General features: G+C 33.2%; 3 protein-coding genes across 3 annotated transcripts; 2 read left to right on the forward strand and 1 right to left on the reverse strand.

Annotated features, from left to right (window-relative positions):
- The first annotated feature begins 240 nt into the window (after nucleotides 1–240).
- LOC114422141 (dnaJ homolog dnj-5-like) lies at nucleotides 241–6956 on the forward strand. Its single transcript, XM_028388355.1, has 9 exons — nucleotides 241–1593; nucleotides 2949–3078; nucleotides 3444–3955; nucleotides 4365–4445; nucleotides 4569–4673; nucleotides 5294–5407; nucleotides 5508–5591; nucleotides 5677–5748; nucleotides 6217–6956. Exons 1-9 carry the CDS (start codon nucleotides 1273–1275, stop codon nucleotides 6484–6486), a joined length of 1689 nt encoding a protein of 562 aa, XP_028244156.1. The 5' UTR covers nucleotides 241–1272; the 3' UTR covers nucleotides 6487–6956.
- A 3558-nt stretch (nucleotides 6957–10514) lies between these two features.
- Nucleotides 10515–14503, forward strand: LOC114422142. Its single transcript, XM_028388356.1, has 7 exons — nucleotides 10515–10672; nucleotides 12193–12309; nucleotides 12621–12683; nucleotides 12821–12868; nucleotides 12949–13002; nucleotides 14119–14173; nucleotides 14281–14503. Exons 2-7 carry the CDS (start codon nucleotides 12220–12222, stop codon nucleotides 14322–14324), a joined length of 354 nt encoding a protein of 117 aa, XP_028244157.1. The 5' UTR covers nucleotides 10515–10672; nucleotides 12193–12219; the 3' UTR covers nucleotides 14325–14503.
- A 2772-nt stretch (nucleotides 14504–17275) lies between these two features.
- LOC114422143 lies at nucleotides 17276–24473 on the reverse strand. The gene is made up of 7 exons (XM_028388357.1): nucleotides 24297–24473; nucleotides 23943–24147; nucleotides 23724–23844; nucleotides 22410–22756; nucleotides 20547–22287; nucleotides 19898–20148; nucleotides 17276–17695 (listed from the first exon to the last, which is right to left on the reverse strand). Exons 1-7 carry the CDS (start codon nucleotides 24377–24379, stop codon nucleotides 17624–17626), a joined length of 2820 nt encoding a protein of 939 aa, XP_028244158.1. The 5' UTR covers nucleotides 24380–24473; the 3' UTR covers nucleotides 17276–17623.
- Between the last annotated feature and the right edge of the window lie 1459 nt (nucleotides 24474–25932).

A 25932-nucleotide genomic window follows, 5' to 3' on the forward strand; every position in this document is an offset into this window, starting at 1 on the left:
TTTTGTTAATTTTTTTAATTGATTAAAAGAAATCTTGCATATAAATTGAAGAAAAGGTTTTTTTTTATAAAAAAAAAATTACAAAATGACAAAATTCAATGTTGTGTGATGGACCCCACTCCCTCATTATTTCACACCTCTCCAGCCCTAATCCACAAAGCAAACCCATTAATATTTTTGGACAAAAAAAGAAGTAAATAATAATATTTAAAAATATGTCAAATTCTCTCTCTTTCTCTGCAACAAAACAACTCTCTCACTCCTTCCTTCCGCCCTTTACGAAACGTTTTAGAAACTCACTCTCTTTTTCACAAGCAATCCCTGACAGAGGAATAAAAATCACTCATTAAACGCAAAAATCAAAAGAGAAAGAAAAACCAAGGTTTTATTTTCTCCCTCCTCCTCTGCAAAAAAAGAAAGAAAAGAAAATCCAATAACCCCGTCTTCTTCTTCTTCTTCTTTCCCTTTTATTCCTCATTCTCTGTCGTTACTTCAGAGTCTCAACTTCGATCTTCTCCTCAAAATGGCTCATACTCTTTTGTTTTAGGGTTTCCACGGTTTCTGGGTCACCTTCAAGTTCGTCCCTTTCGGTGTTTTCCGCCCCCATTCTGCAGTGCTTGCTAGGTCTTGAACCCGCTAGCGCTGGAGTTAGTTTCAAGTGGGGGCGTGGAAAAGGGAAAAAAGGGGTCGTCGCATTGTGTTTGTCAAAAGAGAGGGTTTTTATCTTCTTCTTATTATTACTTTGTGTGTTTTTATGTTTTTGTGGGGCTTCTCTGTGAACAGTGGTTGCTTTTTGGGAAGCTTATTTTGGAAGCAATTTACCCCCCCCCCCCCCCTTTTGAACGTGATTGTATTTAGTGCTCTCATGGACTCTCACATTGTTCCCTTTTGATCTTATCAATAGTGGGGTTTTGTGTTTTTTTTTCTTCTTCTTTCCCTTTTTGGATGAGGAGCCATTATTGGACTTGTGAAACCCGTGACTTTGGTGGATTTATGTAGGGAGTTGGAGTAGTAGCAGGCTTTATTTATTTCATTTATTTAAGTGAATTTTGGTAGATCAAGGTGGTGGTTTGTTTATGGATGGCATTGATGATTTAAGGTCTCAATGGTTTGGATATATGAGGCATTGGATCGATGATGATGGGAATCAACAGCAATAGCAATAGCATTAGCAATTTGTTATTTTGTTTGGAATGATGAGATGAGGTTGCATTTGTAGCCATAGGAGTGAGGTTTCACCAAGATTCTTGGGAATTTGAGGAAGCCTTGGTGATGGAGGACATAGGGTTGCTCAAGCAGTGTTGGCAATGGTTTCGGTCACAGAAAGATGCCGGCTGGCGTGCTCGGAACGCGGTGACATGGTGCAGAGATAGGACAGGTGTGTTCATTGATCGGCATTGGCCGATGGTGTGCAGGGGTTGCTCCAGATTGGGGAGCTTGCTGAGGCTGTCAGTGATTTTCTGGAAGGACTCTGCTCTGAGGGGTTTTCAGTCCTTCATTAGGTTTGGTCCAGTGATGCTTCTGCTTATAATGTGGAGCTGCTTTCTTAGTCTGACTTCGATGTATTGTTTGGTTTACGTGCTTGTTAGCATGGTATGTCTTTGTTTCAACCTGTCTAAATCTCCATTCTTGCAGTTCTGGGTTTCTGATCTGTGTGTCTATGTCTGTTATCCAGCTATTTATTTTTAGGGCAAATTACACCCACTTCTTCTGAGGTTTAATGAAATTTCACTGGTTATCCCTCTCTTTTTTCCATTACTTTGATCTCCCTCGATCTATATAACTGCATAAGAAGTTAGGGAGGTCTGTTTTAGCAGGAAGTGTATGTGGTGTTATGTTGTTCTATAAATTACGGGAGGTTTGTGTATGGTCAAAAAAGGGAAGAATTTCAGGTCAAATTTTGCTAAATCTTAGGGGTTTTAAGTGTAATTTGTCCTTATTTTTACTTTTAGCTGTTCTTTGAGTAATTGCTATTACATACTTAAGTTGAATAGCAGTTTTAGAGAAGTGGCAGTTAGCTTATCATTTAGTGGTATGATGGGATGGCTTGTACAATTACCTTATTGGTCATTCTAAAATATAGCTTGGTACATGGAGCTCACTATGGGTTTTAATAGTCATTCTAAAAATGTTAGAATGCTCTATAAGAATTTTATGATAGAAATAAGTTTCAAGCTTTATAGAATGGTGTTGCTTTTTATTAAAACAAGACTCTCAAATTTGGGATTGTATCGAACAATGTGGATGTGACAGTTAGTATTGTCTCCAGCTATGTGAACCTCAGGTGGTTATCTAGATGGTTAAAGTCAATTAATTCTGAATTTATTCAGTTGCAATGAATTTAATCTCTCTAGGGAAAATGATTTTTTTTTGCCCCCTAAAGTGGGTTGAAAACATTATGGTAGATTTTTTTTTATATGAATTGGAGCACTTACTACTTGGTCTACCTTACAAGAACACATTGATGAAATTTCTTTTGGCCAGTGTAGTCTCTATTGCCTTGTGTAGAACTTGCATAAGAAAGCGAAGCATTTATGGTATAAATGGGGATTATACATTTTCCTGGCTTGAGCTAAACATTATAATCACTAATTGTTTCCATCTAATATTCTATTCCAAAATTACTAACTCTTTTTACCTTTATTTGAATTCATTGTATACACATATTCATTTATACAAAAACCTGGCTTTTAACAGTGTGTATGTGGATTGCATTATTCAGCTTCTAGGTTCTGTTGTCAATTTCACATTGGTTTAAATTTTAGTTTAAGAGGAAGGTTGTTGTACTTCATTAGTGGTCCATGGTTCTCTAGTTATCTACCATCTTAAATCGGGACTTGTATTTATAGTTGTTCTGTATTTGGTTGCTTCAGTTCAATTCAGTAACAAATAATCTTTGCATAGAAAATTCTATGCATTGCTTCTCACAGTTCAACTGAATGCTTCAGGGTGTTGCTGGAGTAGCTGTCCAATACTTGGGTTATACTCCTGGGCTTTTTATTGTGGGACTTTTTGCCATCCTTATTTTGTGGATGTATGCAAACTTCTGGATAACCGGAACATTACTCATAGTTGGAGGTATGATATTCCTTCTTGTTTTTTGTGTTACAAGATGTATTCTCCTGATGATCCAAATAAAAGAGAGGAGGCATGCTACCTATTGTTCTATATCTCTTGTAATGTATACACTGTTATTAATCTGTGCATACTTATGGTGATTTTTTTTTCAGTTGTGTTTATGATCCCACACCATTGTCTATTTTATTTCCTCATTTCACCAATTTTCCCCTAATAAAGAGGCTCTTATATTTGCTATCATTGGCATGGAACTTAATTCATTTGACATTCTATTAGGGCAATGTAGGACTTCTATTCTTGTTGGCTTAATTGAATATTTTACCCTTTTTAATCCTGAAATTTTGTTTTCAATTATACATGTGCAGGTTATTTATTCTCCCTAAATCATGCACGCTTGGTGGTATTAGTCGGAACTATATATGCTATATACTGTGTTCAAGTACGAGTGGGATGGCTTGGTGTTTTTCTTGCTATAAACCTTGCATTCCTCTCTAATGACATTTTGAATTTTCTGCTCCAATGGTTTGATAACGTGAGTGAAAGTTTGCATTCTGAAGATCAGAAGCAATCAGAAACAGTTATGGAAGATGACTTCTCTGAAGAGTGTGAATATCCTATCCCTACTAATGAATCTGAGAATTTGCATTCATGTAAATCATCCAGTAAACCTGCTGTTACCGCAGCAGTTGTTGATAACAAGAAAGAACTTTCTGTTAACAAAGTTGTTAGAGAACAAACAACGACAACAACAACAACAACAAGCTCAATTGATGAAATGAAAAGGATACTGAAGAGTCTGAATCATTATGATGCCCTTGGATTTAGCCGCCACAAGAAGATTGATGCTGCAGTTTTGAAAAAGGAATACAGGAAAAAGGTATTTGTTTAGTTTTCTGCTTTGTCTATTTTAGTTTATTTCAGTGTTATCAAAATATTTATTTATGCTGCTAATAATGTGTTTAAGCAGTATTGTATTACAATGTATGAGGAATCACATTTGGACTTAACTTATATTGTGTTTGCTAGCCTACTTAAAGAGTGTTTGGTTTGTTTTCTGTTTTCATTCATTTCGTTTATTAATTACAAAAAATGTCACCATGCCTTCATTTTGTTTTCTGTTTTCACTATTTGCTTCTCAATCTTGGAAACCTGAAACAAAATGATGAGGCTTTTTTGAAATTATTAGTTAAAACATCATTTGAAAACGAAAGGTAAATAAGACCTTGTATGTCTGGATCGTCTGATGTTTTATGTGGAATATTCCCATTTTTTCTTTAATGATGTAGGCTATGCTTGTGCATCCTGATAAAAATATGGGAAGTTCTTTGGCAAGTGAATCATTTAAGAAGCTTCAATGCGCATATGAGGTAATGTTCTATGTATAAGCTGATAGATAAGCATTTAATGTATATTTGATACATAATGTATAAAACATCAATATTTTATATCGCACTGGTTTCTCTGATTAACAAGTTATATGAAACTTCCAGGTTCTTTCTGACTCTGTGAAGAAGCGAGATTATGATGAACAATTAAGAAAAGAAGAATCCATGGCTAAGAGTGTCTGCCAGAGATCCCATAGTAGTTCACATCAGGTAAATATGATGATATTCTTGTAAATGACTGACATATTCTGCTCAGGTCCTATGTATATTCAGTCCACACATCTTATAAGTTGTAGTTTTGATTTTTGAAATCAAGAATGTTTTGGTAGGTTTTAATTCTATATGGACATGGGTGCTAAATGCCGAGAGTTTCCTTCATCCTCTTTTATGAAAGAATTGTTCCTCAATAAACTGTGATAGTTAAGCTGTTCCTTTATTTTGTTCAGACATAGTATTCTCACAAGAAAAACTTAAGATTTTTCAACAATGTTCTTTCATTTATTCCTTAAGATTGTTAATACCTTTGGAATTTGGAGATCAACTTGTCTGGTGGCCCTAAAGAAGCACTATGTAGAAACTTGTAAAAAGATGTATCCAAGTCAAAACAGAGAAAATTCTAATTGGACACTTTGAAGTTTATTGTGTTGTTGTAAGAGGAAATGTGGCAAGAGGATTTGTCCGACTACCATAATCACCTCTATCTCATGATAACATGATTTCGGAATGACATCAATATATTGCTTGAATGTACTTTTTTTGCTCAATTATTTGGCTGGTTGTTGATCTTTATTATAAAAATAGTGATGATACATGTAATGTATTCTCCCTAGGATAATGCTGATTATCGTTCTGAAGAATCCAGACGAATACAATGCACCAAGTGTGGAAATTCACATATTTGGGTATGCACCAACAGGAGTAAGGCCAAAGCAAGATGGTGTCAGGTCTGATTTCTTTCTTTTACATATTGATTATTAAATGTTTTCCTATTTCTCTATTGTATGCTTACTTTGTCTTCTGAATTCGCCACTTCTCTGGAAATAGGACTGTTGTCAGTTTCATCAAGCCAAGGATGGAGATGGATGGGTTGAATATAAAGGGTCTTTGGTTTTTGACAGGCCTCAGAAGGTAGATTGCTCATGGCAAATAATTTTCCTGACTTCATCCTATTTTGTTTGCATTTAGTTTCTGAATTCTGATCATGTCTTCATAGGTGGAGATTCCACGCGCTTTTGTTTGTGCTGAGAGCAAAATTTTTGATGTGTCAGAATGGGCGATATGTCAGGTTAGTGTACTCCAGTTAGCATTACATGGTATACATATAATGCATCTTTATCCGATTTAGCGCTTAATCTAAAGTTTCAAAAATAGAGAAAAAATCAAAACATCATGGCAATAGAAAAGGCAAGACATGCAAATGGTAAGGTTCATTTGTTAAGATTTAAGAATGGTAATGAGGATCGAGATTCATTAACTTATTTGATGTATTCCAACTGATTGGAATTACACTGATATTGCATTTTGGCTATTGTTGAAGGTGAGAATATTACAAAATTACTGAAATCCTAATCATCTTATTAAGAGTGAAAACTTAAGAATTCTTGCTTATATTGACAAAAAATTAGAGTCCCTTCTTTTGGTCTCTTATGTAAGGCAGCGGTTATCTTTGTGTTGAAAAGAGAGAAATCTTGTTTAAAAAGCATCATTTTTTACTTCACTTTATGTACCTGTCAGCTTTCTTTATTTCTTGCAGGGAATGGCTTGCAGGCCAAATACCCATCGACCAAGTTTCCATGTAAACATGGTTGGCTTGGAGAAAAGCCAACGTTGCAACTCGAGTAGATTCCCGTGGGATTTTGATGCAGAAATGATGGATGAAGACGAAGAGGCGTTTGACCTGTGGCTTGAGCAGGCTCTGGCATCTGGTCTCTTCTGTGAGACCTCCAAACGCAGGAAGAGTTGGAGTCCATTCAAGTTGCATCAAAAGAAAGGGAAGAAGCAATGGCGAAGAACATCGTGCTGAAGCCGAAGTCTGTAGGGAAAATTCATGGTTCATTGCATGTCCCTAAGGGATTGATGGAGTAAACATTTTTTAGAAGGAAAGTGATGCATTGCTGATATCAAAACAAGAAGGAAGGAAGGATTAGCTAACACTCCAAAAGGTGCCTTATCAAAGATAGAAGTTCAAGAAAAAAAAAAAAAACCTTGGTTTCAAGGCGGTTTCCCTCATCACTCATTTGCTCCTTCAGGTTTACAGAATCCAGCATGAGCTGGTTGACATGGATCTGTGGCTTAGTGTATCCTTGTTACATTCGTTAGAAGGTGGTCTTTCTTTAGGGTTTTATCAAAGACTATACTACTTTTGGTCCTTTGTACATACGGCTAATAAAAAATTCTCATTTGGTAAATGACTACTTGATTATCAGCATCCATTTTAGAGTTATGTAACATCCACAATTTATTAAAAAAAAAGTCTCTCTTCACTCTCATTTCTGAATTACTGTATGGCATTTCTATTTACCCAGCCTTCTAATTTTAATCCTTGGAGCTAATAGAAGAGGGTCCTGATGTAAAACACAATGCTTTCCAAGTGATTGGTAAAATCTAATTTTTTTTTTCATGGGTTGTTCCATAATGTTTTTAATTTCATTTTTTTAGGATATTATGTGTCTGGTGAATAAAAATTCATAGAAAATGGAATATATGATGCTTTGGATCGGTATTTGAAAAGAGAAGCTTGGGGATTGTTCGTGGCAAATACAAAAGGGCAATACCAACGAAGGGAAGAGAATATATTCGTTTATGCATATATATTTTTTCTTTTCAAAAAGAAGTCAAAAGTAGATTTTGTTTGTTATAAGTTTATCTTGCCTTCGAGCTAAAAGTGTGTTAGCAAGGGAGAGATTCTGTACTCTCCTTTTATTTTGAGTATGAGTTCATTTTTTATATTGGCATTTGCACTACCATGGTGATGAAGTGTATAATGCCATTAGACTAAGTATTGTTATTGAGCTATCTTCACAATTTTGAATTTACATATTATTATTCAATTGCTCTAATTTTAAAGTATAATATTGAATTGTTATCATTGTTAGCTTCGTTATATAATACGATTTTTTTTAATTCAATATATATATATATATATATATATATATATATTTTAAGAAATAAGTGTTTTTTTTTTCGCTCCCACTTTATTTTCTTAAAGACATGTTTGGGAACCAATTATTTTCAAGAAATATTTTTTAAAAAATAAAAATTATTATAATTCATTTTGGTGAATGACTCGATTAGACCAGCCATCACTTATCCAAATATGCATCAGTTCAGCAAAATTATAGAACTCCCGTCACGTGAAATAGGACCCATTCTTTTTATCACGGCAAATCTGCAATCCTGTCTACGGTCCAAGTTCAATTGTTTTTCTTATTTAGATTTATAAGTTTCAGAAGAATTTTAAAAGAAAAAGAATGTAACTAATATGCTGCATTATAGAATGTAACTAATATGATATATTATGAAAAATTGAATTAAGGTGAGTTTAAGTTGTTTATTATTATGCTACCTTCGTTAAATTATTTATAATCATATTTCCCCATGTTTTATATTATTGCATATTTTTTTAAGATTATTAAATTATTGCATATAAATCGTTCGAGTATTACTTGCGTTCCATCGTTAACAAAAATAATTTTTGATAAGATTTTATTTATCTCTAAATTAGTCGATCTCTCTTTTCCTCCTTAATGAATCCAAGATTTAGGGGAAAAAATATTATTACATGTGAATAATATTTGTCATGATTTAATCAAAGGTTAAAGTGACTCAATGTGATCCACAAGTCTCTCTTATTCATTGTTCCATCAATTTAAACAGATGGATCAAATTGCTTTTGATGCATTGGATTAGATGTGTTATGGATCGGTAGATATTCTTTAATACTATCTAAATTTAATAATAGTATATAGATATTTTGTTAGGAGATAATGGTATATAGATAAAAGAAACGTATATTACATATGCATGTTCATGTTTCTTTTACAACATATACCTTTTTTCATTAAAGGTAAATATATTTAACAAAATATATTAAATATTTTTAATATATTTTACTATTTATTAAATTATGATTTTTAAAGGAAATTACATTTATTTTGTTTTCAAAATGTCCATTTGACAGAAAGCTATTCCCTCCACATCTTTTTAACTTTTGGTTCTTTAGAAATTTTTTATCTTTACTTATTTATGATTTTAAAGCTTAAGATAATATTAATATTTTTAGGAAAAAATAACTATGTGCTGACTATATAAGAATGTTTTTCTCCTCTTGTTCTCTTTCATAAGAAAAATAAAATAAAATTTTCATTCTCAAATATAAGTAAAATTTAATTATTTTTGTCTTATTTAATGAGATTATGTTCAAAATACTCTTATTGATAAGAGATTTGTGTTTGATATAAGTTTTAATGAAGGATAGTTTAAAAAAAAAATTATTATTTTTTAGAATAACATAATTTAACGAAATAAATTAACTTTTTAAATGTGTGATTTTTTTCTTATAAAAGAGAATGGATGAAGTATATTATTATTTGATCACAAATTATTATATATATAATAAATTTATTAGCTTTCATGATAATTATCTTAAAAGTCATGTCAATAACGATTTATGATTAAATAATAATGTAAAAATATTTTGCAGTATATAACTATTAAATTCATTTTTTTAATCAAATTATATTTTTACTTTTCAATTACTTTATATAATTATCATGAAAGTAATTCAATTATAATATTTTTAAAAGAAAAATCACAAGTATCTTTTTAAAAAAAGTCTTTGAATGAAATGTCATCTCTTTCTCATAATTATTTTTTATATATAAAAAAACTTTCACAGAAGATCATTATGCTAGAGTCTTAATTTTAAATCTTATAATTATAATTAAAAGCCTTAATTATAAGATTTTTGAGAAATCTTAATTATATGTTAATTTCTCACTTCCCTTCTCGTTATTTATTAAAACTTATAATTAAGGCTTAATCGAACTTAAAAAGGAACACATGAATAGGAAAACATCATTACCAAAAAAAAAAAGGAATACATCTAACACTTCCTAAGACATAATATTCCAACTTAAATTGTACTCCTTCCGTTTTGGTTTATATGACGTTAAAGAAAAAAATTATTTTCAATAAATTTCGTTTTACAAAATTAATTTTACGTTAAATAATTTTTTTAAGATTATCTTTAATCAATACTTAATAATAGAAATACTTAGTATATAATAAGAGTAAAAAGTAAATAATAAAAGTGATAAATGATATATTAGAAAGTTCCTCTCTTTTATTATTAATTATAAAATCCTTTTAACTCATTTACGTCTCTTAAGAAAAATAGTTACTATATTAAATTTGTCAATTATTTGTATTATAATTTTAAAATTATTCATTTTTTTTCTTTATTCATTTGCTCATTTCTTATTAATATTTAAAAAGAATAATTAAGTAAGATTAGGTAAGAAAAAAAATTAGTGCATACAAAAAATAAAAAAATGAACTTATAAGAAGAAATATATTATTTTTTAAAATGATATTATAATTAAAGATAAAAAACAATATTTTTTTATGAAATTTGACAAATTAATTATATTTCTTGATGCACATGTTAAAAACTTCAGAAGTCAATCAAGATTTAATTTAATTGATTCAACCGTATACATGAGTTATTATATAAAAAACAAATACTAATCAAAAGTTTACAAGATTAGTTAAAAAAACTATTTTTTCTCACATTTTTACGTGCAAAATCAGCAAAATGAAAAAAAAAAAACTTAAGTGTCGTTATAAATTGGAACAGAAATAGTAACATACCCATATACAATTGCGTGCACAATACATGTTGCGTAATCAACAATTGTTAGAAAAGAGCAAAATAAATTCTTTAATCGCAATACACCATCCTATGTGACAAAATTGCATTCGTAAGTAAACAATACTAATAACAATAATGGAACAAAAGAATAAGATCAAAATCAAATGAAGCAAATAAAAGAAGACAAAAAATAATAATTGAATGTAAAAGAGCATGGGATCTGAGACTGAGACAACAACTAAGGGTTATTAAGAGAGAGAAAGAGATACATAGTTAGAGAGAGAGCAGAGACACCGTTCGGTGCTCCGCTGAATACGGTTGTGGCCCCTGCGCTCCGGTGAGTGACTACTTTCGATCTTCTTCTTTCCATTTTCTTCAACTTGATCTTCATGTTCTTATTCATTTTCTCCCCCCCCCCCCCCTTTTTATTTTCATAGCTGCTTCATTTGTTCCACACCCCATTATTAAATTTTAGTTTTTTTCTTTTTAAATTTTTAATCTTTTTGGGTTTTTCTGAATACCCATTTGAAAATTTGATGATTTAGTTGCAATGATTTCGACCCAGGGTACTATTATCAAGGGAAGATGGAGGCTTTAGAATTTTTGTTGGGTTCAGGAGTTATTTAACTACCGAGCTTCAAAAACCAATGTTAATGACAGTATTAAATATTATGTTTGATTTTGTATTTACTCTATGGGAATCATTGACCCGTATTGTTAGGAATTAACAGTACATGTACTAGTTTGGGAATTTCCTTTATTTAAGAGCAATTGGTCTTCTAATCAAATTATCAGATAAAACATTTTCTGATAGTTTATTTAGTGCTCGGATGTGTGTTACTTTGCACAAAAAGCTTTTGACTTGCTCCATTTGATGGGTGGTGTGGTGTGTGCTTGCAAGTTTGCAAATGGGTTTTGCTACCTTGTTGGATTGATTTAATGATTCTGCTATTTTTGTGGCTGTGCCCAATTAGCCATGCTTAATTGCAAATTTATAGTTACAGTGGATCACTTGTAAGCTAGACAGTTTTTCTTTTAGGAAGCACTAAAGTCCTTTACTTTTGATAAGGTTTTGTCCCTCTACATTTTTCTCCCTTGCGGTGTGGATACCAATGTGGAGAAGCAAAATTAGGTGAAATAAAATGATAAGAAACTTGTGTAGTATCATTAGAGTCTCACTTGCTGAAGATTGACTTGTGTTTTGCTTGCAAACTTTGATTGCTTTGTCTGACTTGTGTTTTTAATTTTTAAATCCCATGATTACACTTGAATGGGGATGATGGCATGTTATGATTTTCCAAAGCATTTATTACCAGTTCATCTTACTGTAAGCAGCACTGTGTTTTGTTGACTTGGTAGGTTTAATGAAGTTTTCAGCCAATGTTTCCTCTGTCTCACTTGTGCCTTGTAAACCAAATTTCCTGATTATATGTTAAGGGTTTGAACTGATTTACTGAATCTCTGTACTACTACATTACTACTTGTATAACTAGTCTTAGTTGTGCGTTTCTAAATTAGAGAATATATGTTGGTTATTTGTTTTTTGTACTGTTCATATATTTGAAGATCATTAATGCATCTTGAAATGGGTCCTAACTCTGGTTTTATATCTTTTGTCCTTGACCTTTTAATGAAGTTTGATAGTGATGCTTTGCATGTATGATAACATTGGTAATTGGTTCAAATTCCCCTTCGAAAGAACGAATCTTGTTTTCATTGCTAGAGTCTAATGTTTTCTTCACTCTGGAGTCTGAAGAGCTTTATGAATTCTAACCATCGCTACAGTTTGGAACTTATTTACAAATGTGATATTTTGCGCAGCTGAGATTTTTCTTTTAACTTGGCCTGTTGTTGCAGCTGCAATTTTACACTCAAAAGGACCTCATGTCTAACATAGAGGAGAACAAAGATCTGGGACAGATGGACGTGGATGCATCTGATGAGTCAGCTAACATGCCATCACCCCAAAAGCAGGTGGTGTTGGGATCTGCCTTTTTGCTTGCTTAAATTAAAATTAAAATTTCACTTTGGATGAGATAATCTCTTCAGTAAGGGTGTGGTAAGTTTGTTGCCTTTTGAAGTAGAGGTCACGGGTTCAAATCCTAGAAATAGCCTTTCTGCATGTGTGGTAAGGCTATGTACATCCGCCCTCCCCAGACCCTCCCAGGGTGGGAGCCTCGTGTACTAGGCCACCCTTATGAGATTCATAATCTCTTTCCTACGAGGTTGTTTTACTACCGAAAGAATTTCTTATTTTGTGACTTACAAGTTTATGAACCTTGTAGGAGGAGTCTGTAAAGAGAAAGTATGGAGGAATGCTGCCCAAAAAGCCACCACTCATATCTAAGGTGCGTGTGTGCATGTGCATGTTTCTCTGTGTGAATTTGTTTGTCACTTACATTACGAAATCAAGATGCTCAGTACCCATGAGTATCCATGACAAGTGCTCATTTGATTTTTCATTTGAAATTCAACATTATGCTAGGACCATGAACGTGCTTACTTCGATTCTGCGGATTGGGCACTTGGAAAGGTACTTCTGGAAACCACACCCCTGTAATAGTTGCTTATAATAAATTTTCTGACACTCTTTTGTGCTCTCCCATGAAACAGCAAGGCGGAGAGAAGCCTAAGGGACCACTTGAGGCTCTTCGGCCTAAATTACAGGTATTTAGCCAAAATTCTCATACCTGATTTAGATATGGTGACACTTCTTTCTACAACTTGATAGTAGTTGCCCTTCTGATGTGTGAATTGCTTGCTGCCTGATAGTCTTTGACTGTTTCTTGAAATTGTCATATAACATTCACAGTTGTAATACAAAGAGAGAGAAAATAATCGGTTGTGTGACTGTATCTAAAGAAGATTAAACTCACAGATAATATTAGATTATCAATAGTAACAAGCTTATGTGTAACTTGTGATTAGTGGTTTGTTTGTCCACCGTCTAACAATTTTTTGCATGTCTGTTAACAAATCAGCTGGTAAAGCTTCCAATGATCAAAGATTTGTTTTGAAGCAGAATAATAGTTATTTTAATATTAACTTGCTTGATATATAACAGCTTTGTTAATTAACTATTTCGCATTACAATTAAAATAGAAGGGTAATAAATTCAAGATTACAAAACCCAGTAGATTATGCCTTCCTTAATCCTTAGTCCTGACTTCTTTTACTATCATAAAGCTGCTGCTCCATAGCCTCCCCTCCCCTGTCCCTTACCATCCCCTTGTACCAGTTCAAAAGTGAAAGCTTGAAATCTGTAATCATCCCTCCAATTTTCTTAGCAGAAAAAAATTAATTAATGGCCTGTTTGTTTAAGTTTTTTCTTAGTAAAAAATGTACTTTTTTAATTAAAAAATATCCATACAATTGTCAAAAAAGTAATCTAATCATAAAATTGTTTATGATTAGATTAGTTTTTGGGAAAAAAATACGCTTAAGGTTTCATAGCTCCCGCAGGTCCCAAGCCAAGGGGGAGGATTGTGTTAGGCCCTCATCAGCCAACGTAAAACTTGTCAAAATACCGAATATGGATCACTCACCCTGGGCTAAGACTTTGTTGTTGTATTAGATTTTTTGAAAAAGAGCAAAAACCAAAAAATTAAAAGAGTTCTAGTCCATTTCATAGAGGCTAGGAAGAGTAGCTTTGGGGAAAAAATATATCATAAAATAAAATCTTGTTCTTTCCAATCTTATCCAAATGCACCTAAAATCTAATCATACCTGCCATTTTCATGCAATGTACATAACAAATTTCTGCTTGGTGCTTCTGCTTTTCAGCCAACGCAGCAGCAAACACGTTACCGGAAATCTCCTTATGCTCCTTCAGGAGAAGGTATGTTTAATTTTGATGGCTTGCCATGTTCAGTTTTCTCCCATATTTCTCTTAGCGTCTTCAAAATTAACTAACAAAATTGTCATGTGTTGTTGTCCTTTTCATAGAAGGGGGAAGTGTTCCAGCTGAGGATGCACCTTCCAACCAGTAAGCAGCAATCAGTCTTTTGATGATGTGCTGACTATTGTTCTAATACCTGAGTGAGTAGGTATCACTTCTTTGTTTTCAACAATAAAGGAAGCTTGTCATGTATTCATATTAGCACAAGACAAATGATTTGATCTGCACCTACGCAATAGACATTTACTTGGGATTTTGATTTTTGTGTTACTCTCTTTTCTCCCAAACAAGGTCTTTCTTTTTTTTTATTTTTTTAGAAAGGCAGTACAAGATTATATTAAAAAAAAAAGAGTAAAAGATATAATTGTAAATTTGGTTTACGCTTGACACTATTTTTCATTTTAGTTCCTACATGAAAATACTTGAACATGTTTGTGTTAGCTTCAACAACCTCTAACTTGCGTTTCCAAAAGATCTTTCGTAATTTATGCATTGAACCTACATTGGAATGACTGCTACAGTGCCACTGCGGTTTCAATGGCAACACAAACATGTGATTACGTTTTGCTCCTTTTTATAATACCTCTTATGATTCAATTATTGAAGTTATGATGTTATTTTGATTCCTATACTTGACATTGTTTTTCGTTTTAATATTGCATTTTATTTTGGTCCCTCCATATAAAATACCCTACATTTTGGTCCTTATACATGACAAATTGTTTTTCGTTTTGATCCCTTCACGTAAAAATACTCTAATCTAACATCGTTATAACTTAAGTAAACGCTAGACATTAATTCATAATTTTTTTTTTCACATATAAGGATCTAAATGTGGTTTTTGCTATGTGCGGAATAAAACAAAAACCAAGCGTGGTGAATAGAATTATAATTTAACTAAAGTAAAGAAGAAGAAAAAATAAAAGTCTCCCAATAGTTATTTCTCAAGTGGTGTAAACTCCATGGCGTAATATAAAAATTGAGTATGCAGGGCTTGAGTTGAGGAAAAGCCTTTTGATTCCTAATTGTTGGCATTCAAAATTTTTATGCTAATTAATGATAGTGCAATTAATAAAATGAAATATAACAATAGAGATGAAGTCCTTATGAAGTGATAAATTAATGTTTGAATCTTCACATGAAGAAATATATATATTTAGGGTCTATTATGTCTTACCTAAAAAGTTAAATGTATCCGCAGGTTTGATTTTTGGTAGGATGATCGTATTAGTTGCTTCCAAAATAACGCAATGTCACATTAAAAACCGTTAGATGCAAAGGTAAAGTGGCTCATGTAATTATAAAATGTTTTTGATAATGCAATTTAATCTTTTTAATTAATATAAATTTTTGTAAACAATTCATTTATTTCCACTCTTTCATTCATTCGAACAAGAGAAATTGATCTTCTTTTCTTACTCTTATTCATTCAAGCAATGCATTATTTTTTTCATTCCATCTTTCTATTTTTTATTTATTTTTTCTCTATTTCACATCCATTCGAAACGTAAGTGTCTAGTTATACCGGCCAAAGGCAACACTTCGCACCAGCATTACAGCGTGAAAACCAAGCTGTTGACTCACTTCCATTTTAGCATGATTCTCCATTTCACACAGTAAATACTGCTTACCATCTCACACAAATAGTGGATTCAATAGAGAAGAGTATGAAAATTGGATAAAACATCGAGTTCTTAAGGACACTTGTGGGTTGAATAATCTAACTATGATTAAATTTTCCTCGAACTGAAAATAAAAATTGTATATATCATTAGTTTTTTTTAATGAATTGTGAAAAAAAATTATTTTTTTGATCTATTTTTTTAAAATACTATAGAATGTAAAAATATCAATATTACTTTTGACAATAAAAAATAAATAAATGAGAATTATTTGGAACTGCTGAAATATCGAGAGATGTTTTAAGTTTCTGAAAATTATGATTTGTTACGTTGCATAAAATTCATGATGCTATTTTTTAATCACATTATACCTTGGTATTTGGTACTATAATAACACAATTGAGTACAACAGCCTTGAGGTCGTAGACTTCTCACTCTAGCGTCTACGGTCAGGTTCGAATACAATTTTGATTTTTGTTTCTTAATTTTTAAAGGAAAGTATGACTCATGCTTTATTATTTTTAGTGGATTTATATTCTATAATGGACTGAGACTGTCATAAAATTAATAATAATTCACACATTTTTTTTTTAATCAACTGAATTATAATGCATTAAGTTTTATTTTTCTTAATAGGATAGCATAATATTAGTAGTAGTTAAAATAATTAAAAATGATAAAATACTTGGCATCCATTTGATGAAATGGCATTTAGTTTTGAACTGTATCTAATGAAAATTAAGGTAACTTTCAAAATTATCCCCGAAAAAGTAGAAGGACAGGTGACGGTTACGGGGCAAAAAGGTTTTTAAGGTCCCTGTTAACAATTGTGGCCTCTAAGGCCACAAAATAGCCCGATTTGAATTGCGAAACACTGGCTTCCATCCACCACCTGAAGGCCCCAATGCAACACTGCTATATAGTGGTGCTGCTGCACACTATTATATAACTAAGGGAAGCATGACATTATTTCAGCTTGAAGATTAACTGATTTAAAAAATATTTGACATGGCTTAAACATGTTTATATTTTTAAGTTTTCCAAATTAAAATTTATATCTTTTTTATCTCTCATTCACAAAATGTTTTTTTAATTTCTCTAGACTGATTTTTGACAATTTAGATGTACAATTTATAACGGTTTTGATCACAAGGACTAAAAAAACATTTTGTCAATTTAAGAAACTAAAAATGCAAATTTTAATTTTCAATTTAAGTCATTCAACATCTTCATTTAAATTAGAGATTTGAAGCTAGTAATATGGATATTTGGTCAATTGATCTATTATAATGTATAATGAGGTCTTATGTTGCTGCTGCACATATAATTTTATGCATACCATAAAAAGCAAGAAAATAAAAGGTATTAGCTTAAGATGTAGATTTCTTCTATTTTTAGGGAAAGGCATCAGGCTACAAAATAGAAAAATAACCCACAAACCATTTTGGGCAAGACTGCAAGATTACATTGTAAGTTGTAGCAATGAGGTTACTTCATCACTAGCTGACATTTCTCTATTATCCAATATCAATTTTCTACGGTTCAAAGAGGATTTTGATGCAATGAGCCAAATGATATTTTTATTAAACTAACAATACAATCCAAAAATAATAACAGCAAAAATTATAGCATCAAAACTGACTTTAGAAAAAAAAACAAGAATGGACAGACATCCGATTGTTAAAAACATAACTTGATTTAGGATGTAAGAATAATACTCATTCTCAGAGAAACAGCTCAACAAAACATTTGACAATTCCTGCAGGTCTCAGTTTCTTCCATGGTTTCTTACATAGGAGTTGCGTGCTAACAATTTCTGGCTGGAAGTGAACCGATCACCCTGCAAGAAGCATTATATGTCAAGAGGCAGGAATCTTCCACACATCCAAGAAGACAATATAATCTAGCATGTTGCACCATTAAATTGCAAGCCTTACTACAAAATCAAAATGTTTTTCTTTATGGAAAAATTGGGAGCTCTTTATCAGAAGAAACTACAATCTTGTGTTGTACATAAAAAACCTTAAATTCCAAGCCTATAGAAGAAGCTTGCAAAGGCGGCATCACTTGAATATGTCGTTGATTTTACAGTGAGCTGCTTAGTGCTTGCACTGGAAATGAAACTTCCACATCCAACATATAGAAAACTTCTTAAATAAGTTGTGAATAATTGAATTGCAAACTCTTTGGCATCATATCTAGTGGCTTTTGAAAATAAAAATACGATGAAATTCAAATCTATAGAAGAAACCACAATCTTAAGTCTTAAAAAGGCCCAAGAGGTTGCATCAAAATAAAAAATAAATATAATTCTAAATAATAAATAACAATATATATATATATCTAAGAACTGTCAAAGGTGGCACCTCCTAAGACATGAAAGTTACAGTGAGAAGGTTGACATTAGAAAAGGCCACATCAAGAAGACATGTCTATGGTTGGAGACCTTGCTCGGCATTAAATCCAACCTTAAATGTTTAGCCGAGTACTTGCCTCAGCTCTACCTCATGACATGAATACTCAAAATTCTAGGAAGTTCACAACTCACCACTGAGAAGCAAAGAATACTGCTTATTTCTATACCTGTAAGACTATAGTGGCCAATAGCGAATAGCAGTGTGGAGTAACCACCCAAAAACGCTATAGCAGGTTGACTGCTATTTTAAATTCTATACACACACACACATATTATGCTGTATATCTGTCTCTATTATATAATATATAATTATGTATTAATTTTTCCTATATTTTTAAATATTAGAGTATCTAATAGCACTATAATAGTATAATGTTAATATATGATTAATCATAAAAAAAACAGCAAAAAAAAACTGTAGGACTGTTTGGGTGGAGAGTTGCCCAATTTGGGTGCATGCCCAACACTCCTGACCCAAGAAACTATAGCCTCTTTCTAGTTTCTTCCACTGCTGTCACCCCTTTTTGCCCAATAAAAAATGCCAGTCTCTCTCTCATCATCCAGCATCTCCTACTCACCCAACCATTTTGCGTCACCAGAAATTGCAGAACAGAGGCTGTTCAGCAGTAGCACAGGTCACGGAGCATGTCCAGCAAGGGCACACATGGAGAATCATGCAAATCGATGCGATTTTTCATGAATCACACCACAGCAACCATGACAACCAGGCACTCTGCGTCAAGTACCTCAGTTGCAGCAGGGGGCCGCTCCGCTTCGCCCTCCCGCAATAGTGGGAGCAATTGACTACTTTGGGTAAGACTAACCCACTATCCATGTCAGAATGTCACTAAAAAACATCTTAGTCCTATTCAAAAGAAGTATTGGCTCTATATAAGAGTCATAAATTATAGTCCTATTCTAAGTATTTGTGGTGTATCCCAAATGTATCAGTCAGTAAAATTTAAAGGTAAAAGTAAAAATAGGAAGATACTCCTTGGATATGTATCTAAGCATATTGTACGTGTGTAAATATCGAATACAGGTATGACAACTATACTTTGGCATTTCAGAGTATCTGGGGTTTATAGATTAGGATGTATGATAATATGTGAATCCTAGTACATCAGACATGCCAAAACATGCAATAACTTACCTATATTTTCCATGATAAGATGTTCTGCATCTTTGTTTACATGTTCTGGTGTTCCTTACCCCTCTGTTCCGATGAGAGGAAAGAAAATGAGGAGAGAAAAATTTTGAAATTTTCATTGAATAGAAAACTTGGCGGAAAATTTTGAAATTTTTGTTCCTTTATCTCTCTTATTTCATGTAATTTTCACTTTAACTAAACAATAGAAAATTCCAACTTCCAAAAAATTCTTTCGCTTCATCCTAACATAGGGTACATCTCTTGTCGATGATTGGCTAAAATTTCAAACCTCAGATAGAATAAAATCTATATCTATCTTGAAGAATCATTTTTTTTATCATAAATTCAACTATTCAAGGACTGTTTGGATTTTGAAAATGGGGAACGCTTGTCAAAATATCAACATTTAAATAATATGTTCTGCATGAAAATATGAAATCAAGGAATAATATGATGGTGAAACAACCAGAACAAACCTTGCACATGGATGCTGCTGATTCAGATTCAAGAGTTTGCACAGGAAGATGTCCAAGAGACTGGAAAGAATCAAGGGCATCTAAAGTCAGCTGCCAGCCACAAAGAGCTACACTACCCACACCAGAGCTGGAGCAGGGATTATCACAACCAGCAGCAGCAACATCCCCATTCACCCAAGGACAGTAGTCATTATGTAATTTGATTGGATCAAATTCAACACCTCCATTACTGTTGTCTCTGTAAGGAGTCCCTGATCATTAGAATCAAGTACATTAGTTAATGCACAATGAGTTCCCTCTCCCTTCCCATTTTGTCCCCCCTGTAGCTCTATCTATAAGTTACTCCTCCCCGTACAATAATCAGACAATCTTAGATAAGGCATTCTGATAGTATTAATAATGTTTGAAATTGACCTCAGGATACTTCAATAGCCAAATAACTTTGTGCAATTGAATATCAAATAATTACATCATTAGAAGAGAAATTGGTGAATATATTAATATTACAATGACATCATTCAAAATTGAAAAGACCAACAGCTTTTATCAGTCACATTGAGCATCAGAGTGAATGAGGAGCAGAGAAGGAAGAGCATCTTCAAGGTTAAATGGGAAAAAAAATAACTAAATAAAAAAAAATCAGACATACCCATAGCATCAGTAATTAAACGGCTTGATTCGTGAGATGCACCATCATCAATGTGAGATGCCTTCCTAGCCTGATTAACTTCTTCCTTGGATACTTCATAAGCAGAACAGACAACAGCATTACAAGAAAGGGAAGGATGGGCACCATTTTCAAGGCCGCCTAGCACTTGCATGCTACTACTGGTCTTCTCACCACTTTCAACAGATTCAACCTTCATTGAAGCTATAACTTTTGAGCCACTATCAGCAGCCCTTGCTGTAGATTGAGACACCACAGCTTGACTATCCCCTTGAGGATCTTCCCGACTAATTTCCTCAGGCACAAAATCCCCAGTAAGTCCATGAGAAGGCTCAAATTCACCAGCTTGGCCCTGATTTTCAATCACTTCAGCAATTGGTTCAACATCACCTAAACTATCACCTCTGTGAACTGAGACATCAGTCCCATGGATTTCAGCCTCATGACTAGCACCCATGCCCACACTTCCCCCACTAATACCAAAACTAGGTCCATCTCTAGCATGTGCAGTCAATATCTCTGTGTTCAAAACTTCCCCACAAGCATTTGAACTGCTAACACCAGTCTCCCCTCCTGCCCTTTCTAAAAGTGGTTGGAAACAAACACTCTGTTGTGCTTGATTTAACTCAGATGTTTCATTCAAATCAACAGAAGGGAAATTGAATTCATTAACATCAACAGGAAAATTTTCAACACTTTCCATTGATTCATCATCTGAACCATGATAAACCGTATTCATTGCAATAATTGAAGATGCATGGGCAGAATCTCTAGTAGACATGATGCCAATAGCATGATCCCTTTCTTGGTTTAACTGGTTAGTGGTGTTTGCATCTGGCTCTATTTGAATATCCAATGAATGGCTAGGTACAACATCAGAATTTCTTAATAGAAACTGGGATGTTTCCAATAGATTAGTATCACGGGCACGCTTGAAAGGGCCAGCTGAATACTGTTGACTACCAATGACTTCATTATTATCACGGTCAGTTACAGTTCTTTCAGTACTGTCTGCTTGTTGCATGTTTAGATGTGGCCTTTCAGATGTTGTTCCACCATCATCCAACTTGCGTTTACATACATTGGGGCCTTGTGATTCATAAGAAGTTGCCTCGCTTCCAGAAGGTCGCCCAATCATTAAATCTTTCCCTTCACCAGCACCTTGCACATGACCTGAGGTTGAAGTCAAGATTATTGGAGAACAGGATGGCCCACTAACAATTTTAAGACTTAAATCTAAACTTTTATTGGATACAAGTTGCCTTTTATCAGGTGTTGTAGCCTCATCACGATCTCCAGTCCTCTCGTTTTCAACACCATCAGCAGCAGCCCATTCATTGATACCACTAGCTGCACTTATTCCTCGTGTTGATGCTATTTTCTTGCTTGTTTGAGGGGTATCAATCCCACAGGGAGTCATGTGAACTGGACGAGAGGCAGTCAAGAAATCCCATACTCTAACTGTGGCCCCACATAAGCTACAATCCAACAAAGGTGACCTAGACTCGCAATTAAACTCTGAACCGAGTACATCATTATCCCCAGTATCTTTCCTGGAAGAAGTTGAATACTCCTTCTTGCTTGGAGCAGGATCAGGTGCAGAGCCTTTGGCTGGACCAGAGCTGTAACCATTTTTAGCAGATTCAGCTGACTGTTCTTCACAGTCAAGCACGTTCGGAAGCCACCGTGGCTCCCATCCACAAAGACTTATGAGCTTTTGAGCCTATTGAAGTGGAAAATTAATGTAAGAATGGAAATAATAAAACCAAAAGGCCAAATTGGCAAAAATACACTTGCATGTGATAAATAATTAAGATAAAACAATGTATCTAAAAAAAATCTTACATAAGAATATGGATGAGGAGCCTGTTCACCAGTTAAGCCCATTCCACAAGCATTTTCTGCTCTGCAGCCCAATTCTCCAGCTGTCTGTATTTGCAATTGAGAAAGTAAGCGATCAATTTGAGGGCTATGTGTAACCCGTATCTGCTCAACTGCAGATGAAGATACAATGGGGAGAGAATAAAACTGCAAGAGTCCATCACACCGATCCTTAAAACCTCCAATTAGAGCTGAAGGTGAAGTAGGAGGGAACTGCACCAAGCTTTCCGGACAGCTATTGCCTTTCCAAGGACAGGTGGCTTTGTGTCCTCTATCAAGCTGTTCAGAAAATTCTTCACCGGAGGCATCAGCTTCATCAAACATATGAGAAACAATAATCAAGGCCCAGAAAGAAGCATCAAATCTAGTGGTATAAAAGTCAAGACAAAGAGGGCTTATGATGAAGTACCAGAAGATTAAAAAAAAAAGAAAAAAAGAACAAAGTTTACCAAAATGAAAGTGTGTGGTTTTTTTATTGAATATTAACTAGAATTGACACTACAAAAGGTTCAAATTTCAAAATACACATCACAGATACCATATCATAATCTAACACAAATGGTAAAATAACAACCCCTAATAAAATTATCTAGTTGAAATTCCAATTTCTAACAAACTTCCCCATAAACCTTACAGAAAGTCTCTTCAATGAAATCAACTGGATAGAACACAACCGTTCACTCATTAATCAAAAGGTACAAAATAAATAACGTAGATTTTTTTGCTGAAAAGTACCAAGTAAAATTTTTGGCCTTTCCTCTTTCTCTATCCTTATCTCGGGTATAAGGTTTTATTCAATAGAGGACCCTTTCTTCTGTGCCTATACAAATTGATATTATTCCATTCCAATTTCTCCTGGCAACTCCCAAGAAAAAATCTCAAATTGACAATGATCTCAATGCAGTTATGAAAATCAAGCGTTTTCAGCTATAATGGCAAATTATCTTCCAGAAGAGCCCATTACAACCAATTGAGCTAACAGCCAAAAAATAAACACTTGAGCTCAAAACCAAATAAACAATACACTGCAAATAGTTACTGAAATCACCCCTCCCCAGACACAAAGCATGCATATAAAAATTACACAAACACTTCGACACCACTAATAAAACCAGTCTTCTTGGAGAAACCGAGAAACACATACATCAATCTACAATAATATATACACTAAACAGAAACTCAAATTGGATTGAAAATCTAGCGGAATGAACAATCTTCATTCCCCAGCATAAAAAACAACAGCAAATAGTCATTACAAAACTACAATAATAGCCTCACCTTCAAAAGAGGGAGCTGAAGGCAGAGTAAAATCTAACTGAGCAGCACATATCTCACACTCAATCTTAGCAACACCCACATTCACCCAACCTCTCTTCGCACAGGCCAAGGACCCAGCAACCTGCAAAATGGCCAAATAAACCTCAGTTCAATTGTTTTTCCACCCAATTATCTAATCCCAACCGTTTTCCAGCACAATTCAACCATAAAGAAGCCAACCTTGTGCAATTTTCCGGCGAGCTTGAACGTTGAAAGCCGGCGGAGCAAATCGCCGCGTTCCCAGGGCCGGCAGGACGGAACCGAAGCCCCTCGCAGCAACGGACCGAGAACCGCGTGCGAATCAGCGCTCAATATGTCGCGCCGCCGGCGAGCATCCCCGTTTCCGGTGTTCGCCGGAAACGCCGGCGACGACGCCCCCGCAGAGCTGAGAGAAAGAAAAATTAAATTAATTCATAGATAATTAAAAGGGAAAAACCGAAAACTCGAATCGAAACCCTAGAAAATTGAGAGCTTGAAATTGAGTTACGGTTAACATTAATTGTGCAAATAAGAGAGAGAGAGAGAGAGAGAGACCTGGCCGCAGGAGTTGGAGGAGAAGAGGGTGGTTTGGGAAGAGAGGGATTGGGATTCGCAGAGGTTACGCCATCTTCGTTCATGTTTTTCTTCTTCACTCGCTCTTTCTTTTTTCTCGTTTTGGTTTTCTTCTGCTTCCAAGTTCTAAGCCCTGTTTTTGTGTTTGGACTTTGGAAACACGTTATTAACGTGGGAAATAAATTCCCTTCACTCTCCCACTTGTGGTTGTGTTGGGGCCTGTGGGGATGGATTGTCAACACTCAACAACTTTTTTTTTATTTTCCTCTTCTAAATTACTACTGTACTATTTTTTTTTTCAGGCATTTTGGCATTAATTTCTCTGCACATTGCACTAAATTACAATAATTACTTTCAATGAGAGTGTTTCTAAATGTTATTTTTTAATGCAATAAATTACAATAATTATTTTCAATGAGTGTGTTTCTAACTGTTATTTTTTTAATTTTCAACTTGTTCTTAAAGCTTTTCTTTAATAAACATCTTTTGAGATTTTTTTTTAAAAAAATATCATATCTTTTAATCTATTATTTTAAATATATTTAGTTCTAATTTGAATTTTAATATATTTTTTGAAATAATTATCAAATAATTAAAATAACATTGTATCAGGATATAAATCAATTATCATAAATATAAAATATAATTTATATGCTCAAAATTATTTATTTATTTGTATAAAATTTTTATTTATTATAAGCTCTAATTCTGATATAACTATATATTTGTATAAAATATTTAGTTTCTAAAATTTTTAAAATTCCATTTTTAGTATTTTTTTTACAGGTTTTAATTCCTTAAACTTTTCCATCCTTACTTTTAGTCACTTTTAGTCTTGTAAGTAAAGATAAAAAAATAATTTTTTATTATAAATTTTGATTTTTATAAAATAAATAGTTTTTTTGCAGTATACATACTAAAATACTAGTATTATTTTGATCTTTTATATAAAAAAGTAAATAAAAGTATTTTTATATTTATAAGAAATATAGACTCACTTTTAAATATATTAATTACTAATTTTTTATATTTTTAATTTCTTGAAAAGTTTATTGGTGAAACATCAACTCTCATTCATTATTTTTCTGTTATTGTTAGACTTTTTTTTCATCACATGTAACTCCTTCTCTTTTTGTTGAATGCACTACTTTGATAATTTATCTATTCCTATCATACACATCCTGGTTGCAATAAGATTAAAAGAAACCTTTTTTTTTTAATTAATCAACTTGTGTATCTTTTGTGGTTTAATATGAGATATTTATAGCCTTTCTAACCTTATTCTTAATAAAGAGTGAATTGTCTTTATCTTTAGAAGATATAAGAAGATTATCTTTAGGGATAAAAAAATTGTGTTTAAAGATAAAAGGATTATGTTTAGGGATAAGAGTGGTCTCCTTAAAGATGAAAGGATTATTCTTAAAGATGATTTGTGTGCCAAATCAATAAAAAAAGAAAAGAAAAAGGGATAAAAAAGAAATTAATAAGCACAAAAAACAAGAAAAATAATTATATTAATATAATAATTTAATATCACATATTCAAACCTGTGTCATTATTGATATTTAGGGTGTGTTTGGTTTGCATTTTCATTTTCTGTTTTCATTTCCTGTTTTCA

This window comes from Glycine soja, chromosome 8, assembly GCF_004193775.1.
Source record: "Glycine soja cultivar W05 chromosome 8, ASM419377v2, whole genome shotgun sequence".
Taxonomy (NCBI): Eukaryota; Viridiplantae; Streptophyta; class Magnoliopsida; order Fabales; family Fabaceae; genus Glycine; species Glycine soja.

Coding starts and splice junctions, on each gene's coding strand:
- LOC114422141 (XM_028388355.1), top strand. CDS start 1,273: ATGGAGGACATAGGGTTGCTCAAGCAGTGTTGGCAATGGTTTCGGTCA. Junction 4,446..4,568: donor AGCTTCAATGCGCATATGAG/GTAATGTTCTAT, acceptor TGAAACTTCCAG/GTTCTTTCTGACTCTGTGAA. Junction 5,408..5,507: donor CCAAAGCAAGATGGTGTCAG/GTCTGATTTCTT, acceptor CTCTGGAAATAG/GACTGTTGTCAGTTTCATCA.
- LOC114422142 (XM_028388356.1), top strand. CDS start 12,220: ATGTCTAACATAGAGGAGAACAAAGATCTGGGACAGATGGACGTGGAT. Junction 12,869..12,948: donor CGGATTGGGCACTTGGAAAG/GTACTTCTGGAA, acceptor CCCATGAAACAG/CAAGGCGGAGAGAAGCCTAA. Junction 13,003..14,118: donor CTCTTCGGCCTAAATTACAG/GTATTTAGCCAA, acceptor TCTGCTTTTCAG/CCAACGCAGCAGCAAACACG.
- LOC114422143 (XM_028388357.1), bottom strand. CDS start 24,379: ATGAACGAAGATGGCGTAACCTCTGCGAATCCCAATCCCTCTCTTCCC. Junction 24,148..24,296: donor CCTCCAACTCCTGCGGCCAG/GTCTCTCTCTCT, acceptor TCTTTCTCTCAG/CTCTGCGGGGGCGTCGTCGC. Junction 22,757..23,723: donor TTCAGCTCCCTCTTTTGAAG/GTGAGGCTATTA, acceptor TGTTTGATGAAG/CTGATGCCTCCGGTGAAGAA.